Below are 26783 nucleotides of genomic sequence, written 5' to 3'. Positions count from 1 at the left end.
GTTAACATTTCCCTCTTTTACACACTGAAGATGCTTGCATGATACTGTCATACTTTATGTAAATTACAAGTCTGATATCTTTGTGCTGTTGCTGTGGGCATCCTTCTTTAATGGTGAAGAGTCATCTGTAATTGCTCTTGGTTGAGAGTCTGTGAGCTTTGCTGTAACCTTAGGTTGCACCCTTTGGCATTTCATACTGTTGATAAGCATACTCTGTCTCGAGGGTATCTGCTGGCTACCTGGCTTTCAGAAGCAAACTACCTTCCATTATTTTATGTTATAAACAGCTTATGTGTGTATGATTTACTGAGTGATCATCCATTTCTACATGAATTTCAGTCTTAGGCTTGTTGGTTGTTGTAATGAATCTCTTCCTTTCCGGTCAGGGCAATGGTTTTTGAATATTTGGAATTCTTACTCTAAACTGTAGTTGGAAGACTTTGTGGTGATTTGGCCATGAGAAGAAGCAGTCTCTGAACACTCATTGAGTTCACTTCCCTTGTCCCAGCTTCACAGTAAATCCAATCCAGAAGGTGACCTCAAGAGTTGAGTTAGTTTTCAGCTAGGTTCATTCCCCAGTATGGCTGTTTGTATTGTTTCATGAGTAGCTATGGCAGCAAAAGAGAGGGGAACTTGGGACAGAAATGAGCATCTGGGCTCAGGAGGGTGGGCATGCTACTGTTGGTCATGATACCAGCTTATGCCCACTTAATTTTGGTTTAAATACAGCTTTTTGGTCTTTTTAAGTCTTTCACCAGGAGAGACACTTTGTTTCTTTCCTGGGGAAAATGAGCTTTTGGGGAAGATGCATTTATCCTCAGTGTCTTGAATTTCTGTCAATTCTTTATCTTATTCATTGATTTGTAAATACAATTACTAGCAATGGGCAAATGATGGTAATGCTATTTACTTCTAGACAGTCTTTAGTGCTTTTAGAACAGCGGAGGAAAATATATGCTTAAAATGCAAAATAATCTAAGCAGATATGCTTTTTTTTTCTTAGTGAAAACAAGAATTGGAAGTGATAAGCCACCTAGAAGAAAAAATGAAAACTAAGAAAGGCTTTAATCTTTTAGCAGATAGCACTTTGCTTATACTTCTGTGAGCATGGTTATTTAGTCTGTGGCATGGTTGTACTGATGCAGATCTTCACGGGTGTGCTCTATGTTGCATGTGTAAGTTCTGCTATATGTTCTGCACTAGAATAAAATGTTACTACAGCAACTCATGCAAGTAATCAGTATGCTTTTTGGTAAAGCAGTGTTAATAAGGCTTTTGACACCTGTTGGATTATGGCTGGTTTTTAACACTGGCCATACAATTAGTCATCTGTTGTTTTTGCAGTATCTTGCAGTACGTGTTGTATATGTGATGAAGTGGGTGAAGAAATAAAAAAAAAAACTATCCAAAACAAAAATACCATGAGAATTAAGTTTGGGTTTTCATGACACTCATGCCTATGGTGTAGCCTGAGCTGTCTTAGTGCGTTTCAGTGATGTTTGCGAAATACAAATGCTTTGTTGTCTTCCAGAGCATGTATGTGTAACTCTTTAAACAGAAACCATACTTTTTTTTATTGCAAATTGTTTCTGTTGCAGTAAGTTGGCTTTTCCTTTAGCATCCAGTATACTCATTTTCTTGTTCACAACAAACAAAAGCATAAGCCAATAAACAAAATCTAGAACAGTCAGTTGCTGTTTTGTTTGTATTTGTTTTGTACACTACTAATCTAATGTAAAAACTCTGTGCAGTATGAAGACCTATTTTTATAGTTTTGATATGTCCTCAGAAGTTATTTGGTACAATAACAGGCATTTGTTACAACAACATGCAAACTTCACTCAGTCTCTATTTACATATGTCTTGTGGCATTATTAGCAGAGTACTTGTATACAGAGTAGAATCTGATAAGGTCTGAAGTAGCTTTCTTGCATTAGTGTCTTCATTTGAATTGCTCCAGCTGCAAGAAGGCATTGGATCATGAATCATCAAGTGTATCTTTTCTTAAGCTGTAGCAGTAATTCATTTTTTACCTGTGTGTAGGAGACCAGACATTTGACAGAAATGAACAGCAATGAAATATGTAAGAGGCTTATTTGAGGTTTGTGTTTAACTGGTCAGAAATACATGGAACTGGAACAAGGGTTTTATTTCTTTGTTGATGTTTTCCAGAAATGAAGATTTCCAATTTAAAAAGAAAGTCAAGAGAATATATTTAATTTCTTGGTCCCTGCTTCTTGCAAAATCTTTTAAGTTATTTCTTTCTTATGAGGTTCATTTGCGTAAATAAAGTGTATAGATGATAATCTTACTGCAGCCTGGACTTACATTACATTATTGTCTATGCAACTATACTTTTCTGACATTATGGTCCCTAAATAGAGGTTTTGGTGCTTAGGGAGAAGTGTCACAAGATGAAATTGTGCAACCTCAAAGTGAGAGGAATGTCAGTAAATGAGAATCTTTCTAGGAACATTATAGGAATAACACGCAAAATGTTACAGGAATAACAGTTTTAAGCACTGTGCAAGATGACTGCCTTTTTTTGTTGTTTTTTCCTCTCTACGTAGAACAGGATTAATCTGAAACCTGGGTTTATAATGTTCAAAATACTGTTTCCTTGGAAACATTCCATAAAATAAAACTTGTTTTCAATTTGAAATGAAAGACTCAAACTGTCTATGGCATATTTTGAAACATTTAAATAGAGAAGAATTTAACAGCTCATTTCTTATTGTGATTGTGCAGACAATAAGAATCTTGGATTAGCATATTCCTACAAAATTTTAATGCAGAGTAACTATATTAAAGGTGAAATTCAGATACCTTTTTAGTGCTGCATTTCGGACCTTATAGTATAGCGTCAGTGAAGACAGTGTAGAAGACCATAGGAGAACATCATTCAAACTTTTTACGTCCTTGCCAGTCAGTTGCAAAGGCCCTTTATAAGATCTTTTAGTCTTAAAATTCTTACAGATGTTGCAGTTTTTTTCTGCTTCTACCCTTTTCTAAGATACAAACTTGATAGTAAAACAAACTGCACCTGTTGTATAGCCTACTTTTTTTTTTCAGAGTGTTAATTCTACTTTTCTTAGTAGTCAATGCATTTGAAACATTAGGATGTTTTCAGTTACCTTATTTATGGGTGTAAACATCTGTTAGTGCTTGGACTTAGGTTCTTTGCAGATATTATGGTAAGTTAGGTTTTAACACAGTATGGTTGAAGTTGCTTTCTTTAAATGTATAGCGTGTAGGTGATAAGAAACCAGGTTGATTATTTACTTTCATCATCACCAAAGAGCTTGGATTTTGAAGCATGATGTAGCGGTTCCCTGGGTTATACTGTCTTTAATAGAACATGTAGGCGAAAGTCAGAAGGAATTAGACTCTTTGCAGATAGCAGGTTGCTAATGAAATCTCTGTAGTAGGGTGGCTGTTATGTTTTTTTTTCCATTACTTAAGTAAAATAATTTAGCATGTCTTTGTCTTTACAAATACAGTATGGAATATTTGTTGGTTTTTTGGTTTTTTGTTTGTTTGTTTTTTAAACTAGAGAAGTGGTTATTTAATTAATCTTTAGCACCAGTAAGCTTTCTGAGGTGCCTGTGTCATGCCGATTTTTGGAAGGTGCTACGTGTTGGAGTGAGCGTGCTGCTTCCTGGTGTTGACACCTCTGTTTCCCCAGGGTCACTGTTATGGCGTGACATAGCCTAAGTGGACCTGTTCTTGCCTTCCTTGGCTATCTCCTAGACCAAACCCATTCATGTGACAGGACAGCAGGAAATTCATCATGAACAGACTGAGAACAGTCTTGGCCTGCATTGCAGCTGGGTGCTAGCATGTCTGCTTCTTGTGTTGCCCTGCATTTTTATCGTGGGTTAAGGGAGTAAAACTTAAATGCATAGCTCTGCCACTGTTCTCCTCCTGGTTCTGAGACACATGATATATGAACCTTAAGGAAGCAAACAGGAGGACAATTTATGTAATTCCTCCCACTGAAGCAAGTCTTTTTGCAGACAGTGACTCTGAACCTAAATATGGGCTAAGCTTCTTTAAAAACGAAACAGAAAAGTCTTTTTAAGCCTATGAAGCTTACAGATGCCAGGAAAAGAAAAAAAAGTTGCATGTAGTGGTTTGGCATAAATACAACTCCTGTTGATGAATTTTAGAGCATCTGAAGCCTATCTGTCATGGTACTGTTTTCCCCCTCAGTTTATAGTGTACTATATCTAGTTGAAATGAAATTAGCTATCCATCAACTATAACAAATAATAAATTAGCTTAATTGATGAGCCTTTAATTTCACTCACTTCCAAACCATAAACTGTAGACATTCCTTTTTCCTTTTGAAAGATGTCTATAGTAAATGTGTTAATTACTTGCAATGTTTTAATCTGATTTTACTTGAGTTTCTATTAATGCCAAAATGGTGTTAACATTCCAAGTAGTTGTAAGTGAATCGAAGGGAAAAATATATACTGTTGAACATCTGTCCTCTTAACTGAGATGGTGTCAGTGCCTAGTACCTTCTAGTCATTGCCAGTGGGTAGAGAATCCTTGTTCCCAGCTGTATTAAATACAGTGGGTCTGTGTTTACAATTGTTAGTGAGTTAAAGAGGAGGCTCAGAAGATATGATATCTGAGGGAGGAAAAACAGGGGGTACCAAAATGTTACCTAGATGATGATTTTCTATCTACCACTTTACATTTTCATGTAACCTTAATCTTGTTTCTATAAGAATACTGAAATGAAAGTTTGATTGGGATGAAGCTTTTTTTAATATGACTTATGCTGAAAGGCTTTTTGTAGTCAGTGGAGTTCTTTAAGTTATCTAAAATTATTTTTAAAAATAAATTTCCCTTCTTTAATAAAGTCTCCTTAGCAGGAGACTTTACAATAACAGATTTTCAGTCTTTGCATGAGAATCCTTCATGCATGAAACTCCAGACTATGCTAATAACAATTCTGCCTTTATTATTTAGGACAAAATCAAGGGTTTTCCACTTGTTGCTTTCATTTATAATTGTTTCGTTGACTCTGCTGCTGCACCATTACTGGTGCCTCAGCAATGTAATTAGCAATGCAGCAAAGACTAATCCTTTTGTTTGTTGCCCTTTACTTCAGCTCTTCAGTATCTCTAAATGTAATCTGCAATATATGGTTCTGAGGTTCCATTTCATGCTGGTATATTGGAGGGAGAGAAGGATGGTATCACACATTAGAGATTATCAGAGGAAGGCTTTGTAAATATCAAATGTAGAAGCAGGTAAGGTAACTGTTGGAAGCGATCAACAGAAAAAGCAGAAAGCCCAGTACACAATTAAGTATATGACTTCTGAGATTTGCTGCTCAGTTTCATTCAATGTGAAGTGTGTTTAAAATAGCATATTAACCTGTACTTTCTAGTAGAATAGTTGCTTAAAAACTGCATTTTATGAGATGGGAATACAAAGGTCATGTTTGTTGACTTAAACTATTTTCAGATTGGCATGGGTGAATATTTTTTTTCCATACAGTTTATTGTTTCATGACAAATTTATGTTAACAAATTTGAACTACTGTCAAAATGATTTTAATATTTTGATAAACTAGGAAATGTTAGGTTTAGGTGATTTTTGGATGCTTGCTTTAGTTGATATGGGGGGTTTGGTGTATTTTTGGGCAGGGGGGAATTGTTGAAAGCCTAGCTTTTCATTATGCTGTTTTTGGATTCCTGTTATCTTGGTCATGAAATGACTATTGCTTAAGAAACAGAAGCAAAACTCATTTTACTAACTTCAAATAGTGTGATTTGGGGGTGGGGAGATTATTCATTTCAACTTTACAGTATTTGCTATTAAATTGTTAACAATTTTACTGGACACTGACTTTATTAAAACTACCTTTCATAAAGCTGACTTTTGGACTCTATTGACCTAGCCATAACTTGTTTAGACTTAAGATGACTAGTTAGTATAGTAACAATATTTTCCCTCTTTAGTTTGCCAAGAGATTGCCAACAGCTAAGTAACATTGCTGGTAAATTTCTCAAGACAGCATTCTGCTCTATGATCCAGGTCTTCAATGTTTTAGTGTGATTTTTCCTTAAGTGCTGTGCTAGGATGCACTTTGCTGCTGAAATAATGCACAGTTTTGCACGTATTTCATAAAATAACTCATTTCAGGTTGTCTGCAAAACATGATTAGGTATGTTGAAGGTGATGAAATTGGTACGTGTGTAGCTTTACCCCTACTTTCAAAATAAGGTATGGCCTTTGGCTTTCTTCGTTCATACTTTATGGCTAATATCAGTATTCTCCACTGATAACCCAGGATGCCTAAAAGAGAAGAAAGTTGTCCTTACCTCCTGCAGGGACAGAATCTGTTTGTATTAAACCATATATGCTAGGAATTGCTTTTCAGCTCCCTTGCTGTTACACTACTATTAAATGACCTCTTAGCAGCTTAATTGGTATAGGATTAATCAGCACAGTGTTTCTTGGCAATATCCCACATGTATATGTTTTTTTGTAAGAGACAGATAAATTTCTTTTGTTCTTTCATTTTTACAGTTACATGGGAATTGGGCTTTCAGCACAGGGTGTGAACATGAACAGACTACCAGGTACGTTTCAGTATTTATTATGTTTGATAAGTTACTTACATTGTTTAATTGTGTCTTTTAAAATATTCTTGACCTTGATGGAAAGTGCTGCTTACCAGAACAAGTGTTGCATCACATCTCCATGTTGTATCTGTTATCTGAATTATGTAAAGCTTGCAGCTAAAAAGTTTAGCTTTTACTGTATGTTTGCTCTTGTACTACCCTCAAGTCTTAGTGTTATTTATAATATTAGGCATATACTTTTTAGCAAACAAATAAATTTTAAAATTTTCATGTTTCCTGATAAAAATGAAGCTACAAATTTCCTTGCTCTGTAAACTGAGTTTCTAGTAATAAAGATGAGCTACTGTAATAAAAACTTTGACAAACATGGAGTGAGTTCTCCTACTGTCAATTTCCATACCGTTACCTTTCCAACCTTAATAGTAAGGACGTGTACCATAGTTTTGACTGTTCCATTGACCTGAGTGGTAAGGGATGCTGTCTCATTAACAATTGTCTGCAGTATCTCTGTATAGTATTTAAAGTTTTGTGTGTGTGTGTGTGTGTTGGTTTTTTAATAGATCTTTAAATGTGAAAAAAACCCCAAACAAAACCCAACAACAACCCCCCACCCCCCAAAAAAAACCCAGTTGATTTTTTTGAAGTTATTACTATTAGCCAAGTATAAAATCATTTTGAATTGACCTTAGAGTATCTGTGTTCTCTTTCTTTTGCATTGTTACTTTCTCACGCAAATGTTCTGGTAGAGATCCTTATGATGATGGCAAGTCCCAGTTACACTGTGAGCCTAGCTAAGGGTTATGAATTATTGGTGGGTGGCATTAAGTTTATTTTGAGCATGATTTAGGATGCATTGCAAATAATTATCAAAGATAATACTGATCAATGTAACTGCAGTAATTTGGGGTATTTAATTTACTGAGAGATGTTTAATGTGGTGCCAGTTGAAGCTACCAATCATACAGATTAAGGGCCTAAGTATGGAAATACTTCCAAATTAACTTGTTAGGCAGCAGCTTGACAGAAGAATAAACCCATAACCTTTTACTTTTTAAAAATAGAGTTGTCAGTATAAATTCTTAGAGTCAGAATGCACACATATATATATATATGACATTTGGCGATTTGTGTTAAAGATCATGCTTTATATTATTTTGAATAGGTGTTTAATAGATCTGTTAGGAAGATTTTGTGGTGCCTGAAAGTTGACTCCTTTTCTATGTGTTTTTATTTAGTATTGAATTGCAGAGAATGTGGACAGGTATTCTTAAATGAGCTCAGACTAAAATTGCTTGCTGTGAATTTCATTGATTAGCGTAACAATATGAAGCTTCTTAACTGGTTCTGCGGCTTCTTCACCTGCAAATTTAGCACCATATTTGCATACATAATGATTTGCCTGCTGGCTGTGACTTTCACTTGTATTGATAATTTACCCCCCTGCTTTTTTTTTTCTTTTTTTTTTTTTTTAATTTTTAGAGGCAGCAAAGCTAGTGACACTATGATCTGGAGATTCTGCTATTATGCAGAGACTGCTTGCTGCTGAATAATCAGGAATAGAAATGTGTTTCCCCAGAGATGCATGTTTGGGTTTTAGCCAGGAAGAATTTGATAATGACATATGGTAGTAATAGTTTTGCAAGGTGAAAGGGAGAACAGGAGAATCTTCACTGCTTTATTGGGACATGTCAGATCTGTATATAGCTTTTCAATTTTCAGCATTGTAGCTGATTGTATTTTTGGTGTTGATAATTTTGTGTGTTCACTTAAAGAGAAGAATGTGTTATCTGAATTTGCATTACCTGTTATATACTACAAATGGAATTACCTGTTCAGCCATTTTGATAAAAGAAGTTGTCATTTTTTTAAATGAAACAGATTTGTTAGTTAGATAAGGAATCTTAGAAAGCAGAAAGCTGAGCATAGTAATTAACCATATTAACCTTGTTAGAATATTCTAACTTTGCGTAGTCTTTCCATTATTTCATAATAAAGGGAACGAATAAATTGCAAATGCTTTTGTTCTCTAGGTTGGGATAAACATTCATATGGTTACCATGGAGATGACGGACATTCATTCTGTTCCTCTGGAACTGGACAACCCTATGGCCCAACATTTACTACGGGTGATGTCATTGGTTGTTGTGTCAACCTTATCAATAATACCTGCTTCTACACAAAGAATGGACACAGCTTGGGTATGGAGAAACATTATCTTTAATGGTAACATTATGTCTGTAAGTCTGTTGTAAATCTGAAACTCTCTTCACGTCAGGAGCAAAGTGTTTGAATAGTTCTTTTGATAGTCTCATAATCTATGAATTAACCAAAGAACTGGGAGAATAATTTCTTGTGTGCTGCTTGCGCTTACATTCCTTGTGAATTTGGAAGGATTTGTCATAGCATCTCATTCCACAGGACCTGCATTTATGAACTCTGCTACTAAATCCACAAATAATGCTTTGATGCTTACAAGGTAATAGATGATAAGAGAATCGGAGAAATGGAGAATGGATATAGCTAAAATGCATTGCTGCTTTATGGGGGACACCTAGCCTTCCCTAAAACCTTACATTGGATGGGTGTTATTTTGAACATATGTTGGAGAACAGTGTCTTTTGGATTCCCAGTCTGGAATCATGCACAGTTGGGCTAAAGCCATGAATTATACAAGTTGTGCTAAAATTAAGTCCATCAAATTCGTGTGGTAAATTTTAGTATTATGCAACACTGCAAGACAATTTTTGAGTTTGAAGATGTCAGGAGGGGCTAGAGTTAAAATTTTCGATGCAATATATATAATAATTCAGTTACTTAATGCAATTTAATGAACAAAGATACAGAGTGTAAAGAAAGAAACAAACAAAAAAAATCTATCTACTACCTGCATTAAGGTGAGAGCAAGGGCTGGGGAAGAGATCTTGGAATTGTGCTGAGGGGCGTAAGCTCAGAAAGAAGAAATAAGGTTTTTGTTATGGGTAGAAATGTGATGAGGAAAAGAGAGACTAGCTTGAACTAACATAGAAGGTTATTGAGACAAGGACTCTTGAAGTTGCTGTTCTATTTTCTCACATTGCCAAACATGAGGAAGGTTTGGAAAGTAGTAAGGGGAAGGACATGGTTTAAATTCGTCGCCTTGTTTCTCAGAACAAGACTGCCTGTTTCTTTGCTCTGAGGAAACAGATCTAACTTTGGAGTTTTCCTGCCCCTACTCAGAGCAGGGCTTAGGTGCCTCCAGAGGTCAATTCCAAGTAAACACTTCTGTGATTCTATTCTATCATGATTTAATGTTTCTTCTAAATTGAATGAGTCTATATACCTGGACTTAATACCTTGACACCTGTGGCAGTGGGACACTTGAACCATGCACTGTGGAGTTCTTTTGGCCCTGTTTCAGGGCATACGTCAAAATGGAAGATAACAGGCTCATGTTGTGTTTACCCTAATCTTTAACTGGGTTAAAACTGAGAAGGGTAGTCTTACCTTATTCCCCTTCTTTGGAACTAGTACCTGTGCCTGCAGGTAAGTTGATCAGATTGTTGATCAACAAAAGAGGCACTGGTTTTCCGACTACCCTTTTGGTCACATGCATGGAAGAGCTAAGAAAGGAGGGGCAGAACCTTCTTTTTCAGTGGAAGTCTTAAAGCAGACTGGATTAGGCCAACTGTGAAACAACACTTCAAGTGATTAAAATCTGTTTAAAGAGACCAGAATGGCATAGGTGAGGAGAGGCTAGTAAAATGTCATCTGTCATAGACAGAGTCTGACAAACACTTCATGGATTTTAGAAGGAAACCTGACAGCTGTTCTGCTGTCGTGGGCTTTGCTAGCTTGAATTTCTGACAGAGGAAGATTGATTCTGTGTTTAAAGGAAAAAGAAATTAGAAATTTTGGCTGTCTTGCTGAGTTGTTTTTGCTGCTAGTTGTCCAGAATTCCTATACAATCGTGACTTGGGAGAACATTTATGTTTCTTCTCTGGGCCACAGATGCAGTCTAGAGTATTGGACATCTCTGGCTCAGCCTGGGATTTGATGCTACAAAAAGGGCTAAGCAATTATTTATGCAAGTGTGAAATCCTGGGTTGAAAAAAACCCAAAACCAACCCCCCCCAAAAAAACAGTACCTACATGTCACTCAGTCATCATTTATCATTTATCAGTATTGCCTACTGCCATGGTTACTTTGGAAGAGGGTGAGTTGGATGTCAAAGTGTGCCAAATGGAGAAAGTGGTAATAGCTTTGAAAAAGTTAGGATGTGAACAGGTAATAAATGAAATTATAGCTTTGAGATGTGATGGGTGAAACAGGTTCACTCTGTCATTCTTTTGTATCAAACATGTGAGTAAGGAATCCAGATGCTCTTGAGATTTGAAATCTTGGTGAAGAATGGAGATGGAAAGCAGGGGTGGAATTTAGGACAAAAGGTTAAAAGCTTTGTTTTAATCCTAAATTTGAAAATGCAGTGATACAAAATAAGAGTTTGAAGGGATAAGTGGATTTGAATCATTTTGCACTTGTAAAAAAAATAAATTTGAAGAAATACTTGCAACAATAAAGGAAATCATGAAATACCGTTATCATTTGGCTGTCAGAAGGAGATTTCCTGATACTTATTTTTTAACTGAGAGCTTCCCCCGCCAGCCTAAATTGCATGAAGTTTCTGAAGTGTATAGGGGGTCAGATTTTTCTCTAATCCTGAGACAGCAAAATCACTGCCTTGGTCTTATGGATAGATGGATGCCTGTAATTATATGACAAGATATTAAGCTATTCTATTTGAAAACCAAAACACCCTCGCGTGGATTAGTGTGAAACATTTACCAGACTGGTTTGGAGCGTTATAGGCATGTGCTGCTCATGTAAAGATAATACATACTTATGAAGAAAAGTAATAGCAAACAAGAAAAGACACTGTTAAATCTTGGTGTCACAGCATCGAGACATGTAAGTGAAAAAACATCTTCAGATACTCTTAATTTTCCTTTTAATTTTAATCTGTAGCCAGAATTTTCATACTTTCTAATCTGCATATCTGTATGATGTTTGTTAAATCTTATGCCCTATTTTGAAAAATTTGAGGGTATATTGAGTACTTTTGAATGACAATTACTTTTTGCCACATATTGCCCTTTATTACTCAAGCACATCAGTTGTGCCTAAGCATCATGGATGCCACTATACTTAACTACTTATTTCTGAGATGGTTTGGGTGAGTTTTCTGAACATACAGTGATACGCTTAAGAAAATTAAGCTGGAATCCAGACATATGGAAATTAATCTTAATTTTCTCTTCATTACAGGCATCGCTTTCACAGATTTACCGGTAAGATAAGTGCATTTTCAAACAGCTTTCGTTTGTATTATAAGCAGATGTTTCAGATGTAACTTGCATTTACCTTATGTTTCTTGGAAATACAACGATAATCATCTTAAGTAATTTAATGTCAGATATTTCTCCTCATCACTTCAGTGGTGATTTGTTAATTGAAGCAAAAAGGTTTTTTTGTTTTCACACCAATCCTCACAGAGGTTTTCCTTTTCAGGTTTTTAACAGGCAATTCTAATGGAAGTTTAGCAGTAAATAATACATGCAAGTAGTTATTACATACTTTGACACATGCAGCCTTACATACAAAGTCAAAGCTATATTGAACACCAACACAGTGTATGTGTGTAGAGCTGTGTATCATATGCAGAAAGGCTGGCTACTTAAGACATGGTCACTGTAACTCATGCTTGATGCCTGATTTTCAAAATCTTTATATCTATACTGTTCACTCCATAAGATCAAGCATTTCAAAGTAATTTATTTTTTTTTAAGAAAGTTACCAACATCTTAAGTCTTCTAGCTTTTCAGTCAATTAAATTGTACTTTCCTTAGAATCGTTACAGATGTTTCCCTATGCTACTGGTACAGGCTTGATACTGCACTTGTTTTGTTTTTTTCTCATCCACTTCATTTCTGATTTAATCTGGTTAGAGTGCAGTATGTGATGCACTTCCATCTGGCCAGCTACTCTGCTATGGCCTTAGGAGGCAAGGACAGATATTAAGGAAAAATGAACTCCATAACCCAGGGTGCCTCTCAGCCCTGCCACAGGGTTGTGTGCTTTGTGTAGGAAGCCACTGCACTGTCCCGGATCTCTGGGATGCCAGCAGGGCGCCTTGCTAGCACAGGGTACCAGCACAGCAAAACTGACACTGTCTTCTGGGGTTTGAAGCTGGACCCCTCCTCATTAGAATCGATTGTTTTCATCTCACTAAACGACTTGGGACTTGTGCTTTGTTAATTAGTCTAGACTAAGTAACACTATGAGCAAGGTTTATTTAAAAAAAAAAAAAAAAAAAAAGGGGGGTGGGGTGGGAATGGGGGCAAGATCAGCTTGGGCATGGTTTTAACAACCAGAGTATTTTTCTTTATTTTTCTTTAATTTCACCAGATTCACTGGGCTTCAGTGTTCCTACTGATCTGCATGTTGATAACTTCTTACTGATAGCTTTAATTTATTTAGCATATAGTTCTGTAGATAGAATACCATTATACCATACCACCATTGATTGTCGTGTAAATGTGGTGTAGGTATATTTATAAATTTAAAAAAACCACCAACAAAACCCCACCCACCCAAAACCCCAACTGATTGCGTTGCCATTGCTGAGATGCTAGTTGCATTTAAGAAAGTTACTTTAATCCCAACAGGCAGATTTTACTTTTCTCATATTTGGCATATTTCAAATTTGCATGGAGACCTAATCTCTAAGCAGAAAATAAAACTGAGACAACAATAAATGCTTTAAAGTCTTTTTCTAGATACAAGTCCAGGAATTCACAAGAACTTCAATGCACTGTTACAGTTCTTTTTAGGCGCTACACTTGGACTTTGAGGCTAATGAGTTCTCTATCCTGTCAGTTCTTACCACTAAAATTCAGCGATGTTTTAAGTATTTCACCCCAAAAGGAAAATGGCCCACTTTGTAAGTTTAATTTTTGTTCTCTTTTTAAAAGAAACTTTAATCCTGGTCTTTAAAAATCATTAAAAAAATTGGTATTTAATATTTTGTAAAATTGAAACCACGAGTTGTAAGTAAACCTTAGCACAGTTTAAAAAGTGCATTTTCTGACTAGAAAGAGAATGATCAGTAAGGCTTGCTTATTTCTAAATAAAAAAATTATGACCACTGGGAATAAAATTAACTGGTTGTTGTATTGCTGGATTGGTAGAAGTTGCTTTAACTGCTGGACAGATGATCCAGAGGTATTTGCTTCTTCACACTACTAGTAGCAGTGGGGATATTATTACAGAGATGAAAAAAAAAGAAAAGTGTGGAATTTAGAATAAGAGGAAAAAACTAATTAAAAAATTTCTTGCAGCCAAACTTGTACCCTACAGTAGGGCTTCAAACACCAGGAGAGGTTGTGGATGCTAATTTTGGACAACACCCATTTGTATTTGATATTGAAGACTATATGCGAGAATGGAGAACCAAAATTCAAGCACAAATTGACAGATTTCCAATAGGAGATCGGGAAGGAGAGTGGCAAACAATGATTCAGAAGTAAGCCTTTGAATATTGTTAATTTAAAAAAAAAAAAAGTTAATAATTGCATGATTTCAGAGATCTTTAAAACGTTGTACCCATTGTCTTGTGCAAAAAATTACAGATAGTATTAAAAACTAGTACAAATAGTTTTGTTAACATCACAGATTTGATAAACATGTATAAAATTGAGCATGAATAGATGTTTAGGGAAGAGTTATGTACATCATTAATAATTAGGAGTTTATAATGATGAGCGTAAGCTTTCCATTCCGAGTTGACCTATCTAATGTGGATTGGGGAGTTTAGAAAAATTGCCATGGTTGTAATGGGCAGTTTTAATACTTTGGGCTCTGGAAATTTCCCTTCGTGTTCTTGCCCTTGGCGTACCACGTTAAGTTGTGGCTCATTAGTGTCTCACTTGGAAAAATGGTGGTTGTGGCTTTGCATTTTTTTATTTCTTCAGTGAAAATAAAAAATCTGTGCAGAAATTCACTTCAATGTATCTAATGAGCAAAAAAAAGAAACTTAATTAGCAGGTAATATTTTAATTGAGTCTACCTTTGGGTGATGAATCATTTTTATTAAAATTCATTGTAATAAAATGATACATGGATTTATTTTTTTTAATTGTTTTTCTCTATGGTGTTTTGAAGAAGATACTGACTCTTAACTGAATAACTTTTGTCTGACTTCTACAGAAATCCCTGAATTTCAAGTAGAATTCTTTAATTCAGTCATTGTTTTTCAGAAAAGGTTTTTACATTCAGGAAGTCCTTGGTTTCTTACCTGTGTTTAATGAGTTTTCCTGGGTTTTGTTTTTGTTTATTTTTAGAATGGTATCATCTTACTTAGTTCACCATGGATACTGTGCAACAGCAGAGGCATTCGCCAGATCAACAGACCAGACTGTGCTAGAAGAATTAGCTTCCATTAAAAATAGACAAAGTAAGGCTGGAAAGCATGTTACATCCTTTTATTCCTCCCTTAAACAAATATTACATAAAACTCTTGCTTAAGCATCATTGTAGAATTTCCTTTCAGCACTACTCCATAGTACAGTTCTTTGCTGTCATGTAAAGTTACACACATATGAACAGAAGGTTAAGATGAACTTCCGCACTAACACTTTGGAACTCATTTGATGTAGCGGAATGTGGTAAATTACCTGTTGTCTTTCTCTTGAATGGAAAATTGTGATCTGTCTTAAACAAATGTGTGTAATGTCTCTAAATGAGTGTTTGTGAGAGTTAATGGTCAGTCACAAACAGGAACATAAAACTTAGTCTTGACAAACATTTAGACTTTTATCTTAACTGTGAAAAGGGGTAGAGTTTAGAGAATGCTCTATAAGTTAAATCAAATTTGAGTTTTCCTGCTTACAGATGTGAGGGGGAAGAGGACAAGGAGAACTAACAGCAGTTCAGCTCTTAACTTGCTGTGGCAGTGCTGTTTAGCAGCCTGATTAAACAGTGCCTTCCCCGTTCATTTAAATCCCTGCTATATGAACACAAACATTTGTGTGACTGCGTGACATACCACATGGGGAAACTGCTCTGGTGGAAAAATAACCCATTCGTTGGGCTGTTTTTCATTTGGATCACTTTCTCTGTTGGTGGATAGGGCTGTGAGGCTGTTTGCGACTTGTGCCAGGTTACAGCAACAGAAGCATCACCTAAATCAGGGACTGTTGTGGAAAGGTTTAGTCAACTGTAACCTGACTGGAAGTATGTGTTGTAGGTGAGAGAGGCTAAATTTTGTTTTTCTTAGTCAGAATTGAATCTGTGGGAGTGGGATGCAATTTGGATGTTCTTGGGTGACGATAGTTTGGTATGTGCTTCTTTATAAAGGTGTGAAAATGAGAAATAAATCACAGAAGAGTGTCTGCAATCTTAATCTAGCTCGAAATGTGCAATCTGAGTGCAAAGTAGCTGTATGCTGGCGATAAATAAAAATATTGAGTACTCATCTAGATATATGGAGGTGGAGTGCAGTTCTTAAATTTTCCTATTGAACGTTTTAAGGAAGCATGATCTTTCTTTACACTATTTTTTCTAAGAGGAAAAAACCTTGTTGATTGATGGTTGCAGTGTCTTTTAATCGTTAATTTACATGTATTAATCCATAAGCTGTCCATTTAACTGATGTTGGTTTTGGTGAACAGAAATTCAGAAATTGGTTTTGGCAGGGTGAATGGAGAACCCATTGAAACAACATAACAGCTGTATCCAAGTTTACGAGAAGAAAATCCTAATCTCTTATTTGTTTTTTGGTGAACAGGAATTCAGAAATTGGTTTTAGCAGGAAGAATGGGAGAAGCCATTGAAACAACACAACAGTTGTATCCAAGTTTACTAGAAAGAAATCCTAATCTCTTATTTGCATTAAAGTGAGTCTTCAAATTATACAGATGTGTGTTTATAGATGGCACAGTACCTTCTGAGACAAGACAGTTACTCATTTAAAGCTTTCACAGAAATTTAAACAAAGTTAAGCAGCGTTTTTTAGAAAATGTGTGTAGTTCACTTTTTTATGCTATATTATTTGCTACATGTTCAACTAGGTTTTGTCATCAAGGTCCTGTTTTGCAGCATAATTCACATCTCACTGTAGACTTGTTCTCTAGAACTAAGCTTTGTAATTTTTTAAATCAATTTTAATCAGTTTGTGTGTCAAGTAAAACTTAAAATGTAAACTGATACAGTATCATATTCAAGAAGGTTAAGAGTCCTGCTGGCATGAGTTGGTCTGTTCCTCCAAATGGGTGACTGACTTTAAAGATCAGTTTAAATGAACTGTTTCACTCCATGTCACTTTACTAGAAACCTCTGGCTAATACTGTGGAAATTCCATAATCCCAAAGATTTCTCTTGGCTTCCCAGGCACACAATAGTCTCCTTCATTCTGGCATTTTTACTTGCCAGCTGCGTTGATCCTCCAGAATTTTGTATCACATTTTAGTGTTTGAATGTGGAAAAAATCTGTTATATCCTGTAAGAACAAAGCACTTTAATTTTTATGTTCAGTTAAGTAACTTGGAATGTGTTTGAAGTCTGTCACACTGAAGTGCTGAACAGAATTCACGTGATAGTACTGCAGACTTATCACAGAATTCATAAAATGCGAACATTTTGATGAAAGACTTCACTCGATAACGTCAACTGTATGTTATCTTTTTCTCAATCTGTCTTTCTAAATTTTGCCTGTTCTATTGAGGCTATCCAAGCCTAAAACATAAAGCAGTAGTTCTGAGCTTCCTTAAAGTCCATAGTAAAACCTCCTTATCTAAAATAAAATTGACAAAGAGCAACAGCCTCTAAAGGGAAGGTTTGTATATGAGCTTGCTTTTCAAACTGTTTTCTAGTGCAAATGTTTAATGTTAAGAGTTACCGTTCAATGCTTACTGTTCCAGACAGTCAAACTATGTTCTCATTTACTTTGAGAGAAATGACAGACACGACAACGAAATGACATATCCTTCTCAAGAAATAACCTTGCCCCTGCCAGTAAAACGAAACAGTTAAAACAAAATATAGTTAGTTCTCTAAACTTTGAGGGCTTACAGACAAAGACTATCCTCAAAGGATAATATTCCTGTTCTCCTCCCTCACAAATTTTGTAATTGTGTATTTTTGGCTGAACACTCCAAAGCTTATTGATGATTGGGTTACTGACATCCAGTGTTTTGTTGAGTCAGACTTTTTGTATATTTAACACTATAATTAGATCATTGCTGTCACTGGAAAATTGAAATGTGTAAATTGTCTTATTAGCTTAACTTTTTTGCCTTTTGTTTAGGGTGCGCCAGTTTATAGAGATGGTGAATGGTACAGACAGTGAAGTGCGGTGTTTGGGAGGCCACAGTCCAAAATCTCAAGATAGTTACCCTGTTAGCCCACGATCATTCAGTAGTCCTAGCATGAGTCCCAGCCATGGAATGAATATTCACAATTTGGCAACAGGCAAAGGGAGCAGCACGCACTTTTCTGGTAAGTTGATGTGGAGGATATACTGCATAGATTTGAATATACCAAACCATGTAGATTTTTTTTTTGTTTTGTTACGATTAAGTATCGGGAGAAGTTACAAATACTTGCAGAATGATAATTTGTTTTACTTGAGTTGATACTGAATGCTTTGTATAAAAGTACAGTTACAATGATTGAAATAGGTGATTCTCAGTCACTGGGGTAATGGAAAGTGCATAAATAGCATCAAATCTTTTTTGCATGTGGTCTTGGTTTTACTAAGGGTTTGCAAAGTAGGTTGCCACTGTTTTCTAAGAAATGTTTGCTTCCAGGAGTTGGAAGGTTCTGACACAAATCTCTTTCGTTTTGATGATGATTTATGGCTTCGGCAAGGTGGTTTAAATCCAGTAAATAGTGTATACAATCCATTTCCTATGGGCTTTGTGGAATAGTAGGAAGAGCTGCTATTGCATAGGAAGTACCAGAAGCTAGGTGGTAGAGTCAGGTAAAAGACTTCCTGCTGGCAGCCAAATTTCAATCTGCACAGCTGAAAGTTCTGAGAGCGTCTGGGTGGTGGTAAAGCTTCAGTGGGAAGCCCTGAATGTTCAGAGCTGCCCCATGCCTATGGGGAGATCCCCATGCCTTCCAAAGCACCCCTGCAGAGAAGTTGTTGGGCATGTTAAAATGGTACATGAATGTGACAGCTTTGAACCCAAGACTCTTAAGGTAGCAGAGGCCATCAACTTTGACATCTGTTTGATTCTTAAGTCCAAACTGGAGCTGACTGGGGGCTTTTTATTTTATTTTTTTTTCCTCTCGGTGGGATTGAGTAGGAAGCCAGTGTAGCCTGGTCACCAGAATACCTGCTGCCCTTGGAAAGGCAGCAGCTTTGCTTTTCTTCCTTCTGTGTCAAGACTGTGCTATCACGTGTGTGAGTGGAGATCCACTCAGATTTAGTCTGTTCTTCAGGTGGTTATTGGGATGTATTGTAGAAAGTACCTCTAACTTTCTAATTCTGAAAATAGAGGCACCACTTAATAAGCAAGTTGATGAATGTGTTATTAGAATTGAGGTTTGGGACTTCCTGAATGGCAGCAACTGTTTTGTTATAAGAAGCCCTTCCTGTGACCTGTTTCTATATTAGAAGATACTAGGGAACTCCTGTTTTGGGGCTTGATAGAACTGGCAATTACATGTTTGCTTCAAATAGTAGTTTCTTGATTATATTTTAGAAGGGTCAGAAGAGATTTTAGCCAGACTTCATAATTTCACAGCATGGTGTAATTTTATTTAGCAAAGCACAATATTAACAATTAAAATAATTATATGGGGAAGGAGGGAGGTTGTATTTAAGTGTAGCAACATGTGAACTATTTTCAGCACTGAATTTACTGCATAGTTGTCAAGAGAACTACGTGATTAGGAATTAGTAAGATGCATGTCTGCTTCCATTCATAATGATTACAGTGGCCTAGAAAAGATTTTTCAGATCTTTCAGAAACAACCTATCAGTTCTAAAAAATTATTCTACATTGATGCAGTTTTCTGTTTTACTGGTGTATGAGTACAACTGAAAAACCTTCTCGTGTATGTGCTAGTACTTATTAAATAATGCTTAACTTCTGCACTGTAGAAGCCTTAAAGGTTCAAATAACCTGAAACACAGAGGCTAAGTATTTGGGTTGGTTGGTTTGGCAAATGGAGCATTTACTGACCAGGAACAATTAAGCTGTACTTATTTTGCTTCTTTAAATCGGTACTTTCAAATAAGTTTGTAGATGATTACAATTACTAAAATTTTCTTTCAGGGTTTGAAAGTAGTTGCAGTAATGGAGTAATATCAAATAAAGCACATCAATCTTACTGTCACAGTAAACACACGAGCACCAGCTTGAATGTACCAGAGCTCAACAACATAAATGTATCAAGATCACAGCAGGTTAACAGCTATTCCAGGTGAGTAAACTTCAGATGGTTCTAACTTACATTAAGGCTTGTGTTGTCCATGTGCTTGTATTGCAGAGAAGAGTTTTCAGTGGGATTTGATGTGATTTTTTTTTTTTCCAAGGACAGTTAAAACATGTAGTGTAAGGCCAACAGCTTGTAATCCCTCTAGTTTTGTTTTAACTTCTGAAGCTCAACAGACTGTTTTCTCCTGTTTGTTTGAAGAAATGCAATGGACAAAAATAAATTGCCATGCTTATAGCTATTTATGGTCAGTTTTGAAGTTGTGTAGTGAAGATTAACTAGCTGTCTGGCACTTGGGATTTTAATTTAAGCCACTGACATTGATTTAAGCACATTGCATGTAGGTAATGAAAAGTTTTCCAGATACTCTCCATTTGTAGCAGTATCTGCAAAGTAAACGCAATTGAGATGCATATGAAATGCAGACTCCCTTCTATTACACACACAAGAATTGTTTGCCTACTGCAATCACTGTCACTTGTGCAAACACATTCAATTCACAGAACGAAAGCAGATGTATTAACTGGGGTTAATATGGTTATTCATGACCAGTAAATATTAAGCTCTGCGTTGCACAGATGCAGCAGAACCTAATTTGATGTGAAATACAATAGTACTCGGCTGCGTTGTCCAAGATGGATTCCCAAATCTACCAGCTAGGATGTGATGATGTGGTGGTGATAACAAAAAGTATTTCAGTTGGATAGTGATGATTGGGGAAAAAAAGTAAGAGTAGCAATTTATTTTTTAACTTCATGATTTGTGTCTGTGTCAGCAATTGCCTCTGCCAAAAAGCCTGGCAATGTCCAGGCAACTTTGAGATTTTTCACAGGAGGAAGACAATTCCTTGGCTACAGTGTTGGCCAGTTGGAGAGGCCTTTTGGTTTCCTTCCCCAAAGGAAGCTGAGTATTTTTGGTTGCTTAGAAGCAAGATACTAAACTTCTAAATTGAATGGTTTTGATCTTAAGAAAGGTTTTAGGTTTTCATTCTCCATGATGAAATAGAACAGGCTAGGATGTAACTGTCAGCAAAGCTCAGTCCCCAAAGCCATGCTGGCATTTTCTAAAAGTGCTTCTGTGACCTGCCGTGAGCCAAGTATGGTGAGGAGTTGCATGCTCTGAATTTGCCCGAGTATCTCTTTGGTGTCTTGCTTTACTCAGTATTTGCTTTGGGTTTTTCTTCTTTTTTCTGTTATTCCACTGAGAGTAAATGAGAGATCAAGGCTATTTTGAAAGAATTATTTACCTAAATGTGATATTCTCAAAGTAGGCTGTATATTGAGTTAACTGTGCTTAAAAAAAAGTGGGAATAGTATATTTTCTCAATGCATTTTCTCCAGCTCTGTATATGTACAGACCGATAAACGAGGTTGAGAACTTTTAGGTGTGTATTTAGAAGGTATTACACTGCTTACTCCTGAATATTGGTGGACATGTTTAATTTTTCAGCATCTGAAAATGTTATTTTACTGAATGCTAATGCTCGTCGAGAGAGCCTGATAATTTCCCTGGTGCTCTGGTATTGCCAGTTGCTATGGAAAAAACTGTGGTCTAACTTGGTAGTATTTAAAAGCAGCTTTTCAGTAGCCATGGTGGAAAAGTCCTGTGCTGAAGTTGTGAGGAAGATAACCCTAAGTACTTAAATATGAGTAAAACTTTTATTACTCTCTTTTCAGCAATGATGTAGACATGGAAACAGATCACTACTCCAATGGGGTTGCTGAGACTTCGTCCAATGGCTTCCTAAATGGTAGTTCTAAACATGATCACGAAATGGAAGAATGTGACACAGAAATGGGTCTGCAGTGATATTTCTTACATTTTTATTAAGTGATGGCAACAAGGTTATGTTTTTACTTGCAATGCTTCCCAACTTGAAAACTAGGGATATTGGCTCAAATCTTAATTTTGTTTGTTTGTTTGTTTCACTGTTACTAGGTGTATATCTTATAACTCCTGATTTAGGTGGTCAAATGTCAGGTGAGAACAGGCGAAATTGATAACTCATGGATATTGAAGCTAGCATCTATTTCTAAGGAGGTGCCTTTGAGAAGAAGAAACATCCTATTGTGTAGCACGCCTGGGTTAGCGTTGGCAAATTGCTTCTCCCTCTTCCTCTAGTCCTCTTACCAGTCATAGTTCTCATGGCATCTTTGCACTTGACAGTAAGAGTAGAAATTCCAAATCACTTATATTGAAGAATGCAAATTGTTAATATTAAATGCTGAAGAACGGAGCTATATTTGAGAACTGAGATGTAAAAAAAAGAAAAAAAAATTTCCACCAAAAAAATAGCCTGTTTTACATAGTTGTGGTCTAAAAAATAACTTTGTTTTACTTACCCTGCTTCATATGCAGTCATGCCTGTTGACATTAGTGACACCTGAGTAGTTAAATACTCTCTGATTGCCAGCACCCCATAAAAAGATAGTTTATTCTGTCAGTTATGGTGCTAGGTGTCCCTGTCCACTAAAGGCAGTCAGATCACTTAAGAGCACCCAGGCTGGAGCTTAGACAATGGTTGTTATTGCTGGCTGTGTCTGAAGAAGGGGAGGAATCCAGCCCAGTCATTTCTGCAGTTGCAAAACTATCTTCTCAAACAATTGATTTAACCAGACACCAATTAATAAGTAGTTTAAGTGAAATGAGACACTCAGGACATAGCTGGTAAACTTTCAGAATGCGGTAGTGCTTACAGATTTCTATGAACGCCTCGCAGTTCTGAGGGCATGTGCTGCTGCTGATCATGCAGCTTTGCTGGTAAATACTAGGTAACTGTTGAAAAGCAAGTATAATTCTGTTACAGCCCTGGAGGGGGGAGATTCAAATTGCCAGACTGTTTTCCCTGCATTACGCTCTGAAACAGGGTAACAACAAGGCCTCATTTCTGTGACAGAAAAAACAAAACACTTCTTTACTCTCTTGCAGCCTTTTCTACAGAGGCTTGCTGTGACAGGCATGAAGCAGCTGCACAGGATGCAGAGTTGTTTGTGTTGTGTTTTGGTTTTGTTTTTTTTTTTTAATGTAGTTGTTTTCTGCCTCTGGAAAGCCATGTCCTAGATTGGGCTGCAGCTAGCAACAAACACCACTACTTGAAGACTTGTGGGTGCTTCACCTTTGTAAAAAAGAAATGTGGCTCCTCAACCTACATCATTGTTTACTCCCCACAGTTTGGTGGTTTTTTTGGTGATTTTTTTTTTCTTTCTGAAATATTTATATATACCCCTTAGTGCTGTGTATGTAATGTTAAGTAGGCAGATATTTTTCCCAGAGGTGATATGCTCACATCTAAGAAAAAAAAGTGGCCACTTATAAATCCTCATTTGAAAAAGTGGTCAAAATACTTCACTAGATGGCAATGTTAAAATCAGAAAGAAGAATGGTTTTGTAATTAAAGTGTACATCAAAATTCTGATGGAAAACTTGATTCCTTTGATGAAAAAAGGCAAGGAATTGATGCTTTATTTTTTAACAGGTTGCTTTAGTTGTAAATTTAAAAAAGGTAAAACTTTCAGAGAAGCCAAGGGCTGATCTACTCTTCATAAACTGCATTAGTATCTTCTAAAATCGGTAGCATTGGGGAATATTGTAGCAACCAGTAAAGAAATCAATTGTAGTGTTCTGCTTGATTACAAAAGAAGCCTGAAATGTCCAAATTACTACACTAATATATTCTACAAGGAGTATGAACAGTTTAAATGATAGTCTTGTAGCAACATCCATTATGGCTGTTTGGGAAGTTCAGGGGTTTTTACCGTCTATTAGCAGTTCCGGATTTGGCCTATCTTTAGAAGTGCAATGCCAAAGAACTAAAAAGGTAGAACTGTGCGGACTTTTATTGCTGTTGCTACTCATTTTAAACTCCCATAAAATTTTAAGATAAAATTTGATTTATAGTCTAGTTGTTAATTTTTAACTTACTGCAAAATAAACAGCATGTGTAGACAGCCTTTGATGTTAGTTAACTAAGCCTCTTAATGTTTATAAAGGAACAAATCAGCAGTGCTCAGTATAGGAGTACGTTACACCAAGGTCTCTGGCCCATTGTGCTTTCTCTCTGAGAAGGCAGATGTGTTTTGAGTGAAATTGGGGCAGATTCTCTAGATCCATAGATTATTATTGTCAGCTCTATTAGTGGTGGTGATGATGATGATATCATTTTTGCAGAAGTAGATTCAAGTCAGTTAAGACGTCAGCTATGTGGCGGCAGCCAAGCGGCTATTGAAAGAATGATCCATTTTGGAAGAGAATTGCAAGCAATGAGTGAGCAACTAAGAAGAGAATGTGGCAAAAACACAGCGAATAAGAAAATGCTCAAGGTATGTTTAATCTTGAAGTTGTGGTGTTAAGGTGAATCTCTGCTGCCTGGCAGAAACTTTGCACAGCATGCGGCATTGCAATACTGTTCTGCTTTAACTTCTGCAGTTCTTTTGTCTGAGAGCAGTACTCTGATCAGCTGTGGTGTAGTGCTGTCTCCTGTCTTGTCTGTGTAGCACATTCCCAGGGAGGATAATTTCATACTGTAACAAAATTAAAACCAGAGATATGAATTTAGGACTTACTTCCCTCTATCTCATTTCTGACCATGTAGCTTGGCCTCTTGAAGCAAAGTGCTGTTTGCAGCTCTAAGGATCAATGAACCGCAAGAAAGAGGATTGATACGGATGCCTAGAACGCTTTTTAGTACTCTGTGTCTTAATTAGCTTACCTTGATTTGGGAGTGCTCTGGAAAAGAATTCCCCTGCCAAAGACTGACTGCACGCAATTTTCAGCCAGTTTTCTCTTTCCTCGGTGGTTATTAAAATACTGCTCACTTCTGTCTTTCTGTTGGGAAAACCACTGCTCACTTAAAATGGAACAAGTCTGGTTACAATTTCTTTTTATGCTTTTGTACTGATGGAGGACACTGACAATCACCTTTGATTCTGAATCAAAATGGGTGAAGAACACAGTCCTTGTTTTCACTAGTAGAATACAGCTGTTGAGATGTAATAAAAATTGTCTTTCCCCAGGATGCATTCAGTTTACTCGCATATTCAGATCCCTGGAGCAGCCCGGTTGGAAATCAGCTTGACCCGATACAAAGAGAACCTGTGTGCTCTGTACTTAATAGTGCAATACTAGGTAAGGAAGGGCTGGTGGTTTTCACGCGCGGTACAGGGCGCCTTTCGTTCCAGACGGGTAGCACTGCTGCTCACCACGCGTTGTTTGCTGGGCTGGCCGAGTGATTACCAAAGTCTAGCGATGTTAGGGTGCGCTCCTCTAGTACAGGAGGGGATGTATTAATGGAACAGACATTGTCATCGTTGCTCAAAGCAAGAAAGGGGCCTCTTCAATAATGGTGCTATGCAGGGGATTTGAAAATGTTGCGTTGATGCTCCTGCTGTCTTGCTGTAAGAGCAAACTTTGCAAGTAAAGGCAGGAATTCCGAAATGAATGATTTGGGCAAGCTTAAAATGTAAGCTTTCAGTGTATTCCTATGAAATGAATCAGGTATTTTAACTGCCACTGTGATTCTTTTTCAGAGACTCACAATCTGCCAAAGCAACCACCGCTTGCCCTAGCCATGGGACAAGCGTCACAGTGTCTAGGATTGATGGCTCGATCAGGAATCGGATCCTGCGCGTTCGCCACAGTGGAAGACTACCTACACTAGCTATGCATTTGAAGATCTGAGAGGTGGTGTGGCATATTCAACGTGGAAAGTAGACCAGCTCTGCTGACTGGAATTTGGAATTTTAATTATGTACTAAGGACAAGTCTGTCGCTTTATGTTGCTTCCTAGTTTACAGCATGATGCAAATGATTTCTAACTTAGTGTTAGGAGAAAATTTCCATCTTTAAACCTCTTAGACGACTAAGAGTTGAAAATATCACTGATAATGTCAGACATCCAAATTGACAAGTACCAATCCTTTAAATGATTGTCCAAAACAAACCAAAAATCCTGCTCCCTTGCGGTGGGACGGAAGAATAGAAAACATGGATGTATTAGCATGTGGGTGATGTCAATGTCAAGCAGGATGACTTGCCAACCTCCACCCCCATTGTTACATAGTTCAATCAGTGTAATTTGCAAAATGCATAAACACCTGATGGTTTGGATATATAGTGTTGATGGGAAGAAATGATATTTTTTAATGTGTACTGTAAAACTTGAATTACTCAGGAGCTGAGTGAATATGTTTGTTGCTACTTACAATCCCAACCTGTTGATCTTAGTAGTTTTTTGTTTTAACATGGTCTTTTCAACTTTGTTTCCTTGTTTAACTACAGACAGCTTCTGTTGTGTAGACTCACCAGTTTAACTGTTGTATTATAACAGTATTACATGTCAACACAGTGTGGTTATGACCTATTTATATAAAAACCAAATATTTAGTCAATTTACAGTCTTAATTTAATCTTTGTACACCTTGCATTTTTAAAAGTGCTTAAATAGTACTATATTGCAATAAAATGTAGTGATACCATAATTAACCAGCCATTAAAAACTTACTTCTACATACATGGTAGCATGGACTTGTATGCTACGTTTTCTTGGTTCTAGAGTTCTACCCTAGGACAGCGGTTCTCATGTAGACCTGTGAATTCAGAACAATGGCTTGCTGGTCGAACCAGGGATGCCACTTCCCTGCATCAGAGCACTGCAGCGGCTGGGCTCTCAAAGGTTTAATGTTCTTGCCCCAAAGCAAGCC

The 26783-nt window shown here is 36.7% G+C and overlaps 1 protein-coding gene across 2 annotated transcripts in view; it reads left to right on the top strand.

Annotated features, from left to right (window-relative positions):
• Window positions 1–26595, top strand: part of RANBP9 (RAN binding protein 9) — a 40131-nt gene extending 13536 nt beyond the window's left edge. The window contains exons 3-14 of one of the 2 annotated variants that reach the window (XM_075052469.1): window positions 6553–6605; window positions 8639–8806; window positions 11911–11933; window positions 13983–14167; window positions 14985–15097; window positions 16430–16538; window positions 17948–18138; window positions 19926–20073; window positions 21762–21835; window positions 24253–24404; window positions 25098–25209; window positions 25611–26595. In XM_075052469.1, the coding sequence (XP_074908570.1) occupies window positions 6553–6605; window positions 8639–8806; window positions 11911–11933; window positions 13983–14167; window positions 14985–15097; window positions 16430–16538; window positions 17948–18138; window positions 19926–20073; window positions 21762–21835; window positions 24253–24404; window positions 25098–25209; window positions 25611–25741 (1459 nt within the window). In that variant the 3' untranslated portion in view covers window positions 25742–26595. Of the gene's footprint in view, window positions 1–6552; window positions 6606–8638; window positions 8807–11910; window positions 11934–13982; window positions 14168–14984; window positions 15098–16429; window positions 16539–17947; window positions 18139–19925; window positions 20074–21761; window positions 21884–24252; window positions 24405–25097; window positions 25210–25610 lie in introns of both variants that reach the window. The other variant, XM_075052467.1, reaches the window with a different exon arrangement.
• The last annotated feature ends 188 nt before the right edge of the window (window positions 26596–26783 follow it).

The sequence above is a fragment of the Buteo buteo genome, chromosome 20 (genome assembly GCF_964188355.1).
Source record: "Buteo buteo chromosome 20, bButBut1.hap1.1, whole genome shotgun sequence".
Taxonomy (NCBI): Eukaryota; Metazoa; Chordata; class Aves; order Accipitriformes; family Accipitridae; genus Buteo; species Buteo buteo.
This window is presented reverse-complemented; position numbering and strand designations above follow the sequence as displayed.